The sequence below is a fragment of the Exophiala aquamarina genome (genome assembly GCF_000709125.1).
Source record: "Exophiala aquamarina CBS 119918 chromosome Unknown aczIA-supercont1.3, whole genome shotgun sequence".
NCBI lineage: Eukaryota > Fungi > Ascomycota > Eurotiomycetes > Chaetothyriales > Herpotrichiellaceae > Exophiala > Exophiala aquamarina.
Window position 1 is genome coordinate 2,716,812 of NW_013550585.1, and position 12,740 is coordinate 2,729,551.

The 12,740-nt window shown below is 50.6% G+C and overlaps 2 protein-coding genes across 2 annotated transcripts; both read left to right on the forward strand.

Moving 5' to 3' along the window:
• Positions 1–5,894: 5,894 nt before the first annotated feature.
• Positions 5,895–8,138, forward strand: A1O9_04567 (uncharacterized protein; the record flags this gene model as incomplete). Its single annotated transcript, XM_013406857.1, has 1 exon — positions 5,895–8,138. The coding sequence occupies one exon, from the start codon at positions 5,895–5,897 to the stop codon at positions 8,136–8,138; it is 2,244 nt and encodes a 747-aa protein (XP_013262311.1).
• A 758-nt stretch (positions 8,139–8,896) lies between these two features.
• A1O9_04568 (small COPII coat GTPase sar1) lies at positions 8,897–9,850 on the forward strand (the record flags this gene model as incomplete). Its single annotated transcript, XM_013406858.1, has 6 exons — positions 8,897–8,915; positions 9,000–9,103; positions 9,219–9,258; positions 9,315–9,380; positions 9,437–9,736; positions 9,810–9,850. 6 exons carry the CDS (start codon positions 8,897–8,899, stop codon positions 9,848–9,850), a joined length of 570 nt encoding a protein of 189 aa, XP_013262312.1.
• Between the last annotated feature and the right edge of the window lie 2,890 nt (positions 9,851–12,740).

The window sequence follows — 12,740 nt, forward strand, 5'->3', positions numbered from 1 at the left end:
AGATTCAAGGGGGAAGTAATATTTCGCGTGCAATATTTCGTGTTTCACGTGCACTATTGAATGCCAAGGCGGGTATCATAATATCAGGAGTAGATTTTACTAGGTAATCGCCACTAAGTTTAACGGTTTTCTATACTAAAGTATCCACCAGGCTACAAATAATGACCCGTAAATGGCGTAATATAACTAATCTAATGTTACAGTACTAACATTATTCAGTACTAATAACTACTGTCTATGGGGCTCTTCCTAGGCGCCTTACTAGAGGTATTTATAAAACTAGTATTGCCCGCGCTTCTAGGTGGTCCTGCGGCCTTTTCTAGTCCTACGCCTGCCTTCGCTCCTGAGACCTGGAGGGGCGTAATGTATGCCGTTGCAGCTTAACTTGCTGGTTCATACGCTCAAAATCGCTGCGTATTCGTTGTCCGTTACCTCTAGCCTGGTTGTGACGAGGCAGGGCTACCAGGTTTCGTATAGGCTGCTCTATAAGGCCTGGTCTACGCTCAAGGCGCCAGTACTTATAGATAGCAAAAGCCCTTCATCGATGAGTGTATAGGTGATTATAAGTTTACAGCTTGGGGATGTACCCCAGCATAATTTACGCGCTACTTTGAGTGAAGGCCGCCAACAAGTATCTACTCCTAATATGAAATGGTCCATCTTGGCAATACTTAAATTTCGCACGCGAAATATTGCTTGCCATAGTCAAGGTTCTCATCTTCGAAAATTGTGGGCGGATTCCCCTGTTTTCTCCTGCTGGAGTGGTAAAAACTGAGATGAGAAGTAACATAGGTACAGAATGCTACTTTAGTGTCTTCATCGATCAAGGGACTAAGGTGTCCCACGAGGAAGGAACTCAATATTGATTTTTGAGATAATAGTACTGTAGAAGTGGCCCATACAGATGTAGGGAAATGCATTGTATTCGCAAGGTCCTAAGCTGAAGTGCAGCCACAAATCTTTGACTCGTTCTATCCTTACCTGGCATTTCTAACTTGCTCAGAACCGTCGACTTCATCTACATCGATCAAAGGGCTACTGTTTCGGCAACAGGGTTTCTCGATTTGAGCGAAAGTGATGCCGACCTGAGAAAGACGGATAGCACATGTAATTCAAATACTTCTCCAAGGCAACGAGAGAACAAGCTCGACATTATTGAAAGGAAGACTAGCGTTCTCACATTTCCTTGGGGCTCTGTAGTTGAGGTGTCTAAAGCTACAACCGGAGCCCCCTTCGTTAACTAGTATATAATTACAGTAGACATTCAAGAACTACCAGTCATTTCCAGAGGATGATCTTCATGCCGAGCACAACTTGCGGTGAGAAATGGGGCTGTCATGTGAGGAAGTGATGGATGGAAATAAGGTTGGAAACAGACACACGGGTTGCGGTCAACAGTTGAAACACTCACGAAGTCGAAGTCCAGGATCATTTCAGTGCGGTGAGCAGCTGATCATCGGTGGGTTCCTTGACTCTTTGGAGCCATGTCGCAGGTAGTATCCATGGCTCTTCTTCTCGACGGGAGCGCACAACTCTCTCCCCTCTGGTGAGGCGCAGAGATTCTTGATTTGTTGAGAACAGAAGACTATTGGGAGAAGTACGTACGGTCAGGAGCACGTAGTGATCTTTTGGTTGGCTTTACGGCGATGCTGGTGAATGAAAAACCATGGTCATGGCTGAATATGGATATCAAGTGTCCTGAATAGGTCAATTTCTGGAGAGGCATGGCGCCCAGGAACCTCGCATGGTGATTCTTGGAGTGATGCAAATACGAATTGGCTCGCCGTTCAAGTGAGCTAGGTGGTGTTGACATTTCGATTCATCTCATCCTAACCGACGACTCGGGGACGCGTCGAACTGCTTGCAGGAGATGAGTGCCGACGTCTTTGCAACTCCCAGTTTACCACCAGTCTTGCCTGTGCCACTACCAGTGAGCGTGGGGGAATGGAATAATTGTGCATGCGAAATCTGAACCACCGTCGCATTAGCCTCGGATAGAGGCCGTGCATGATTGGCCTGTCATAAATGCCTCATACAAAGTGTCGCTTTGAGTGGGCCCGGACCCGACCTCGAATCTCAATCTCATCTCAATTTCTGCAGACTGCCTCGGTCCACTCCGCCACGACCATGTCATGGCATTCCGTAGCGACATGTTGGAGAGACCCAACATGGCTGGTAGCTTTTCTGCGTTTTGCTAAAGGCCCTGACAGCCACGAGCCAACAGCCCGACTCGGAATCCTGCACAGACTGTCAACCTCACTCCTGACAAGATTCGGTGGATATCGCCATCCATTTTCATCCAGTCCCTATCGATCCAAGCACCCGTCATGCATAGTGCGACTAGAAGCAAAGGTGGCCCATCTCACTGCTGCATGCTTAGTGCAAAAGATCCAGTACTGCTGTTCTGGTGCTCCAACGTTCAGTTGCATTGGGCGCGTGCTCGTGATGTGACCCAGGTAGGTGGAAAGCAGTCCGAGCGCTGCGGAACTGATGTGGCTGACCAGAGAATCTACGATTGTACTCATTATTCAATCTATCCGCTAGAGTTCTCGGAAGGACTCTCAAATTTGTGGCACAGACCAAACCACATCTTATCACACAAAGTTTTCAGCACGAGGACCTGAACTCCCAGGCCGTATCTAGCGCTGATTGGTGATGTTCACTGGTAGGACATACAGTGGCTTCTGGTGGTTTTCGCTAAACAAGCTTCCCCTGCAAAGCGGACTCCGCCATATCATCTCGGAGCTATAGTGGGTCAAGGGCAATGGTTGTGGTTGCACTGTCAGACCCTCACGCAATACGAGACTGAGTGACGGGAGTGCTCGCGCTGACAGTAAGTAGACCACACCTGTGGGAGAAGAGAACAGGTGGGAGAACGGGGGGCGTGGGCATATCAAAAGTCGCAAACTACTCTGTTAGTCGATTAGTCCTCCTCATGACACGTAAAGGATAAATGCTTCGAGCCGTGCGGGCCGCCCAGGCACACAATGATTTGGCAGGGAGATGTCCGTGGTGTGGGCACAGCAACAATAATACCACCACCCAGAGTATTGGTCGTGTTCTAAGCGTCCGCGTGTTATTCGTAGTATCGCGGCGACGGTCTGTGATGTCATTCAGCTGAGGAGACAAGGACAAGATCCAGGAACCAATGCCATATCAACTAGAGCGTGGATGCCAGAGGCCACCAGGTTGGCATACTGGAAAAAGGCCATGGGTAAGGCGGTGCTTCGACACAGGAAAAGTGTACGAGGTATCACGAAGTAGGTATGACGCACGCAGAAGCAAATATGGGGTACATACGTATACTGGTAAGGTGTACTCCGTTATTGCGTGTTTGATGAAGTCTGGGTGGTGGGAGAGCCAGACTCACATACGAAGGGACAGACTGGGCGGGTCGTCATTTTCGGGCTGGGCACACCCTACGAAATGGACCACATCGAGAGAGAGGTCGCTTGTATTGCGCGCCACGAGGCATTCGTACTGAGCAGGAGCTGCAAAATAGACTATACTACTGCTTGAAAGGTGGCAGAAGTGCAGTTATGCTGGGCGAACGGGTCAAAACGGAGACGCCAGAGTTTCCAGGGGTCATAGACGAGGGCCATGACGAGTTGGGCCACTTGGAACCTGCAATCAGGCTACAAGGTACAGCACGGCAGTTCGTTCGAGGGGCAGATGCATCATGTGCAAACTCAAGATTTGGAGAACGGTCGAGGTGGGTAGTGCTCATAGGTAATGAGTGCTCGGTACGGAGTACACCCTGTAAATGATGCATCATTGTCAGGGCTCACAGGGTCCATGAAGGACCCTTGCTGGGTTATCCGCTTCGCCGGTATCCAAGTTCATGGCCGTCAATTAATAGTACTGATCATCTGCCCCCATTGTGGTAGCAACCAACAGAATTGAAGGACAATGATATCGGTTGCAAGGTACCGACACAAGATCGGCATCGCCACATGGTAGCGATGTTCGCATATACGAGTATACGGAGTACATAGGTACCTACTTGTTTAGGGAGCATAGGACTCTTAGACAATGCATCCATCCATGGCTTCAAATTTAGTAACAGGCAAGGCCACATGGAGATGGTCATGGCACTCATACGAGTAGCTAAGGGACAAAGGAATTGTTTTGTGTGGCAGCCGCCCGGATATACTTAGACTTGCAAGTACGGAGGACCATTTAAGCAGGTCCTCGGGCAGGATTCTGTTGCCCGGGCATAGCAGATCAGCACAGCATCAACACAGTCAGAAGAAGCCTGGTCATCTCACTTACTACGGACGATCTGTTTGTTGTTTTTCTCGTTTCCAAATTTCCGTGATTCCTTTTCCGCCCGCGGTGCCCAATTTTATTAGATTCCTTCTTTACATTCAGAGTGGATTCAGGAAGTGCGAACCAAAGTCACCATCAGATCAGCATTCAACGTTGCTACTCCATCTGCAGGTGTGTTTAGGCGCCTCTGACGCTCCCCGCTAGAACCATCCCAGTCAAGTGGACTGTTTCATCCAAGTGAAAAGCAAGGCCAACCCAACCACTGGGCCACTGGAGAAGCAGCAGGTTGAAGGGCTTCCCTTGCTGGATTAGTGCGAGTTACGAGGCCGTGAGAGTGGGAGGATCGATCAGCAAGAAAATTTGCCAGCTAAGCCCTGCTGGACTCTGGGAGTGGTCAGTCCAACCCACAGTTGTCAGTCCGTAGTGCGAGAAAAGGCCGCCTAGAGAGAGGTCGCCCACCATCGGCTCGTTCCTGCGAAAACCCTAAGCCCCTCGACCCCCCATTTCCCATTCCAACTAAAATATTTGGCCTCTTACCTTAGCCCACCCCTAAGGAACTTCCTCTTCCCGCCTAAGGCCTCGGATTGTCCAAGCGACACGAGCGTTGGAAAACCTGTCTTTTTGGTGCTCTGGGTCTTCGGGTCCTGCGTTACAGGGAGCAAGGCGGGTGCCCTCCTACACGATTCCTCCCACCCTTACCGCTCTTACGCCCTTACTCCGTACGCTTCTTCTTGCCACCGCTGGCACCTTCTTCCCTGATCACAAATCTCCAACTTTCAACCTGGCACCTGGGCACCAGAATTGGCAGGGCCAACACCCGCACCGCCACTTATTCTGATTTGCAAGCTGCCTGCCCGCATTTTCCCTTAAACTGCCTTTCTCTTTTCACCCACAAACATTCTGTGGACTGCACCTCTGACTGCTCCTCGCACTGCTACCACTCTAACCACCAACACTATTCCTCCGATTGCTATTACTACTACCCTCGCCCTCACCACCCTCACCTTCATCCTCACCCTCGCCATTTCATTCACCACCACCCCCTCCCACTTCCGCCTTCTTCCTACTGCTCCCTCATTCTCCTTGTTTCTTTCTCCCTGCATCAACCATTCCATCATCGCGTAAGCATTTCTACTCCCTCTCTGCCATTTATCTACTTCGCTGGCTTGCTTGCTGACTTTCTGCCTGCGCAGCCGCCCGTCCGATTTTGTCCACAATCAAATCGAGTCGGAGGACCGACACCAACTAGCGCCACTTCACACCCACGTCTGCATAACCACGGGGAGTCTCTCGTGATATCTCTCTCTTCCGCGGGATTCCTCCTGTGTTTGTTGGTTTCCACTTGCCGGTCCTCACATCATGTCGACTTCCAATTTATAACAAAAGCCGGTCCCGGGGGCCAAAAATCCAGCCAGAACAGTAGCACTCTTCACGAGCGCTTTCTTGTTCTTCACCCACTGAGGACTCAGAATTGATCTCAGACCATCGGAGGCTGTTGTGACTGTCTTACTTCTATTTTTCCTTTGCCGTCCGTGGCTTTGTCTTATCCAGGCTAAATGGCTCACCACCAAAAACATCAAATCGACTCGCGTCGAAGAAGCTCTGCGATTCAAAGCCTGCTCAAGATGTTCAATCTGTCCAACGCCCCGACTGTTCCCCTCGACGAGGACGAACTCAGCTCCGAAGCGGATGAACCTCCTGAAGATCAGTTATCGCCTCTCACCAACTTTCCTACACTCAAGACCGGTTCCCTTTATCAGAAAGCCAAGGCACCTCCCAATCCCCGAAGAGAGTCATTGTTGACTCGTGCCATCTTAGCAGAGTCAAGAGACGATGAGCAGTCCCTTCAGTCTCCCTCTGCCTCCCGTGGTCTTTCCACAACCTCCTCCCACAGCACCGCCAGTATGGCATCCACTGCGGAACTGACAAGCGATGGAGATGCTACAAGCCAGTCACGCTCGGCCACCCCAAGCCCGCCGCCACCTCCAGGTCGTTTTCATGATCTACTCAACATGAAGAAGCCCGTCTCTCCTCACGTGAATGTTGTCATTGCTCCACTTACAAAGGACGACAAACCAGCAATCGCTGATGCTGGTGAAGCTGCGCTTGAGAAGACACTAGGCCGGAAGCGTTGTATCATGTTCGCCTGCGGCGGTGCAGAATCAAGAGACAAGGACAACGTCGTGGCCAAAGAAGAACCTGTCAAGCCCGATCCTCCGAAGCGTAAATGTGCTCTCACATTTGCATGTCCAACACGCTCCAACACCAATCAAGTCAAGTCACCAGTCTCTGACAAGGCAGAGAATGAACACAAAACCGCACGACGTCCATCACCAGCACCCCTCTCCAGACGCAAGTCGACCAGCGATTCCGTGGAACTCTCCGGTCGTTCGGCTGACACTGCTACGAATGCTCCTACTTCACACCACCCACCTCCCTACCGCGCCCAACCTTCCTTTCATGAATTTGGTAGTTCCCACGACGAGACCGATGCTTGGATTGATAGGCCTCAAACCCACGAACAGAAGTTGACCTTGAATGATTGTATGCAGAAAGAGAACCGCATCCGTCAAATTGGACGTGAAGCTGAGGAGGAAGCTGAGGAGGAGGAGCGTGAGCAGGAAGAGCTAGAACTCGAGGAGCTTGATGATAACGACAATGAAGACGATTTTGCATCTTCCGACGATGGCTCAGATGACGGAAATGAATCCGACGATGAAGGAGGCTTCGCCAGCTCGGATGATGAAAGTGACGCTGGTTCTGGGTACCGCTTCTGGGCCCCTTCGACGACAACCGCTGCCACAAGCATTGAGCACTTCAATATCAGCCACTTCAGTGCTCGCCAGCAATCACAGGCAAGTTCTGTGGAATCTTTGATACATTATGGTAGTCCAAAAGCACTCTCGATGAAGAGGCCCATCACCAAGACTCGCCCAGTCGGCACTAAAGCGATCAGGATGCGTCCTGGAACCCCTGAATTGCCAGATAGTACAGACTTCGTCTGTGGAACTCTGGATGAGGATCGTCCGTTGGAAGCAGCATACCTCTCGTGTTTAGAGCAGAAGAAACGGAGGAAACATATCCTCATTCCGCAGGATATCGATCCAAGTTTTCCCACCACAGACCCCGAAGAGGAAGAGGATGAAGAGGACGAAGTTGATGAATCTGAGCACAGCTCTGGCGGACCCCGCTGGCTAAAGGACCAGTTTGCTGGCTTCGAAGAAGAGCAACGTCCACGAGGGCGACGGGGTTCACACACGGTCAAGTCTCCTCCTTCTTCTCAGTCCTCGACACCATCCCTTCATCATGGACATACTTACCGCCCAGTTGAGCACCGCCGGGGACTTCATCGCTCACCTCCGCCACGAAAATTATTTGGCCACTCTCCAACGCGTATGAGGTCACCGCCGCCAGCCCGGCTTAGATCTCCTCGCGGATCCCCAACTAATGCTAATCTTCATGTACCTTTCAGATGGGGCACAAGAGGTCTTGGCCAACGTCCTACTATGGAACGCACGGCGTCTCTTCCCGACACACCTAATCCTTTCTTCAAGAATTTTAATATCGGAAGCCCTTCGATCTCCAACATCGCCTCCGGTGCTGTGACTCCTGCGGTTGAGGAGCCTCCACGACTGGACATGCATGTGCGCGGTCCTGTTGACATTGTCATCGGCCTCGAGAAAAAGCGTCAGAAGCGGAAGGAGAAGTACTGGCGCCAGCATTGTCGCAAAGCAGCCAAAGAGCAAGCTGAACGACGAACTGTACCTGGACGCGGTGCGGAGAGAATGAAGGAGCTTGGATTGGAATGTGCTGAGCGTAATCGAGGCTATGGTCTCGGCCAGCAACAACAGCTGGTCATCTCACTTTGAGAACTCGTCCGACAGCAGCAACCTCCCCATGATCTCCCCACCTACTTCTTGCACATTCACCAAGATTTTCATTTGTGTTACTATTTTCTATAGCCTGGGTATTACATTGGCCCCTTTTTGAGCCGCCTGTTTTTGAAGCGGTTCCCGCTTCCCCAACGCAGGGCAACATGATGACATTCACGATGGGCCGGTGCAAACAGTGGACGCTGTCTATCCAGCGTCCTGCATGAGTTTTTGCGATCAGACATAGCGACGGCGTCATAGGTCAAGGATGGATGACCTCGTACATACATTATATTACTAGCCCCAGATATCAGATGTTCCTTGTAAAGAGGCTCTGAATGCACAGAATGAAGACATGTGAAATCACTTTTGATTGTGTAGCCTGGCAACGCCACCAATGTGTTTGGGATGTGATAGTATTCATCTCCATCGAGCTGGGCGATGCACATGCATCAGCAACCTATATCACGTGTAGCACTAGCTGAAGTTGCCTCCTGCGTCAAGGTCACGTGCGAAACCAAAAGTTCACGTGACCACTGCCGCATTGCAGATTGTAAAAGTGGCGCTACAAACCACCAGACCGACTGACCTTGAGTCGTGAGATCTGTTCGGTAGAGCGATTGCCACCTGTACAGAGCCATACCCTGCGCCACGAGACATTCATCTACTCGCTTGATCTTACCAGAAACTCCCTCTTCGATTTGAACCTCACTTGCGTCTCTCTTTCGGGTGTCTAGACTCAACAGATCAAAACCATGTGGATTATCAATTGGTGTATGTCGTGCTGCGTTCATTTCTTTCCGAGTCGATGACTCTGGATGCAAACAGCCTTAGTACTAATCGATGGGTCTTCTTTAGTCTACGATGTCCTCGCCTCCTTGGGTCTGCTCAACAAGCATGCCAAACTCCTCTTCCTTGGCCTGGACAATGCAGGAAAGACGACGTTATTGCACATGTTGAAGGTATGTCGGGAAAGCAATTTCACCATCTACACGCACGGGAATATTCGAGGATGGCCAGCTACTTGTCAAGAAGACGTCGATGGTCAAGACAATGCTGACACAATGGCTCTTGCAGAATGACCGGGTTGCAATCCTCCAACCTACATTACATCCGAGTATGTTCAGCCTTCTAGGATGCAAGTGTACGAGCAAAAGCTAATCAACACCACAGCATCTGAAGAGCTAGCAATCGGCAACAACAGATTTACAACCTTCGATCTCGGAGGTCATCAACAAGGTTTGGCTGTTCCCTCTGCAAAAATACCAGCGCAACCTCTCTAATACTAGATGTAGCTCGTCGTCTTTGGCGCGATTACTTCCCCGAAGTCTCTGGAATTGTCTTCCTCGTTGACGCCAAAGACCACGAACGGCTCCCAGAGGCAAAGGCCGAACTGGATGCCTTGCTTGCTATGGAAGACCTTGCCAAGACCCCTTTCCTCATCCTCGGTAACAAAATCGATCACCCAGATGCAGTGTCGGAAGATGAGTTGAGACATCAACTGGGAATGTACCAGACGACCGGTAAAGGCAAAGTGCCTTTGGAGGGTATCCGGCCAATTGAGGTATTCATGTGCAGCGTGGTTATGAGACAAGGTGAGTAGAGTTCGACATTCTGACCTGGAAAGAGCGGGAGAACAAACTCCGACTAACGATTTAATTCCCGCAGGTTATGGTGAGGGTATCAGGTGGTTATCGCAATATGTCTAAACGACTCACTTGCTTCTACCCAGTCACTGGACGACGTAACTGGCGTGATTCCCAATTCCGGCGATCGACCCAAACGTCAGATTACCAATCCGCTGGAGTGAAACCACGACCCTTCACACCTGTCTTCAATCTGCCTGCGCGAAATTTCAATTCGCAAGATACAGCAGAGATAGGGACGAGTCAATGTCTGCAGTTCCCCTCCGCCCACAGAATTCCTTTGAGCCTCACAGCTTCCAGAGTGTTAGGACAGTTTCTCATGCTACCAGACGAAATAGAACAATCCGTCATTCTTCCCTTGCGCATCAGTTTTCATCTGAGCACATAATCCAGTTATACAGGCAAGTTGTTCTTGCCGTGCCGTTCCCGTCAAAGTAAGACCATACCCAAAGTAATGGGCCCAGTCGCTGCACCCTTACACGGACAGTGCAGTCGTCAGCGTCTATCCTTACGATCTGGTATTCAACACACTTATCGGTGCCGTCGTTGCCGTCATAGATCTTATGAGAAGCGCTATTCCTCTCCTTGGCCGTCGGCCACTCCCGCCTGTATTTCAGACACCAGGACCTTACTTAGCATGATCCATACCAAGCTCTACCTATATCCTCGGCCCCACCCCGCCCATGCTTCACTTGTCACTGTTCCGGCTTTTTCTTTCCCCTTTTCGCTTTCCGTTCTTGAATTAAGGCGGGAACAGGGTTACACCACGATCGAATCAATGCTTTTGCTTCATTTCCTCGTCCGGCCCCAACGATGAAGTTCGTGCTATGGCGCGCCATATGTAGATAGGTGAAGGAAGACTTGACGCAAGTCATCCTGAACCCTCCAGCTTGTATGACTGCTCTGCCCTTCCATTTGATGGGACTTTCGAAGAAAATACTTTGTACAATATCATTCAGAAATATATCCATGTCAAACGCTGACTAATGTTAATCGGTACTGTATGTAGCATAGTAGGTACTGCTCTGAGTCGAACAAAGAACAAGGAGGGGGGGGAGGATAAAGTCAACAAAAGTTCCTCCATCCTTTCTTAAAATCGAGATTCGCCCTAATGCCATGCCTCTGCTCCAGAATCCCCGGAACGATTGAGGTGGCGGGTGGTTGGTGGTGGGATCCGAGCCCGTGGCGCCCGCAAGGCTGTGGTGGATTAGGGGCTCCATGGGTGGTGATGGATGGAAAGAAGTGCACACGAATAACTTGCCCACCCAAGCAGCATAATGGAACTGTTTTCGTCGTGATGCCAAATCTCTCGGTCCTCCGCCCGACCGCACTCGCTAGCTGCTGGCTGGTTGGATACCTTCCCGGCTGCGCGGTCCAGACTCAGGGGAGCCGAAAGGTATGTACTCATGGGGCGAAACGTGTTGTGCATCATGCGACGACGTTCTCGCCTACGAGTACGCACCGAACTTCTGCAGGATCGGACTGGCTCTGAAGGGGGTCAGAGGGAAAGAAAGAAGGAGCAGCAGAGATTCGAGTACATACCGATATAGGTAGGTAGTTTCTAGAACCCCTCTGTTTCCATAAATGAAACCATCTCTGGAATGTCTGGGGCGACATCAAATCACCATGCCCGCTATGGCCCTGTCCTCCGTTGGTAGATGAAGGAAGGAGCAGTAGGTATAGGACCCCGTCTAACTTGGAAATCCAAAATTGTTGTGCGGAGGCGTCCCCGGTTTCCCTCGCTGGTCCAGAGACCCCTGAGGCTGAGTTGTGACGGTCTTGCTTCGGGGCACTATAGCCCGCTCGTGGGTTGTACGCTGATGAAAGGTCCACGCATGAATTGCTCAATGGCCCAACAGGAGAAGATGGGTGCGTGGATTTGGGGAGGCGAGAGGGGGGTTCTTCTGGACCAGCTGGCCTTTCTTTTCTGCCTCGATGTGTCGGTACCTGGATGATACACACTGGCTTATGACGCATCTGTGCCGATGAGTGGCTCTCAAGGATTCATCTCCGGAGTTTGATTTGTATTGGTTCCGGATTCCCGGCTGGCGAAGGACTCTTGGAATCGGACCTAGGATGACGATAAATATCCTGAATAACGAATAACATGCCGTTACTTGCGTGGGCCTAAGTTGAGGAGGGGGGAGCAGGGGGAACCCGATGGGCCTCAGTCCGATGAGTGCCAGAATCGGTATCAAAAACATAGTGGTCGACACCATTGAATGAGTAGCACACTTACATGCGGTCTGGCACCAGCTCGATCATGACTATACGCGACTCGAGCGAAGGTAGAAAGAACATCAGCCTTCGAAATGCCTGCAAAGGGTGCAAGACAGTAAGATGAAGTATGGTCATACTGGCACAGGTTGACTCAGTGATTCTTGATATCCGTATGAGGAAGACCGTGGAGGGATTATAGCGAGCTGGGGGCACTTGAATTTTGGGCCAAGGGACAATAGAATCCTTGGCGTACCAGTTTGAGTGAAGGAATCCGAGAGATGCTAGGGCATGTGGACGACGAACCTGCACACTCGTCTGGATGATATACCGATGAAACAGTAGGTGAATAGCCAAGGAGAGCTCGATTAGACCGCTCACTTGTGACTTTGACTGAGAGCAAGTATCAGCGGCACAGGCAATCATATCCGGCCGAGTCGCAGAAACAAGTCACCCAAATGGTGGTCAACATCTGTGCCAAACAAAGAAGTCAACTCGTTCAAGCATGAATCCATTCTACTATTCTTGACAAGTTCAGCATACTCATATCTGTCTGCGTCAATTCACCTGAACTGGACGTCTTTTTGCGCATTGCCCATCAAGCATGAAACAAACCATCATTGCATGTTGCAGGAGAATCAAGATGTCCGCCGTACCAGGCCCCGGCTTTGCTCTCGCACGCGCACTAACACAGGTCAAAGTGAATAAGGAAACTAGTTCATCACGGTCAGAAAGC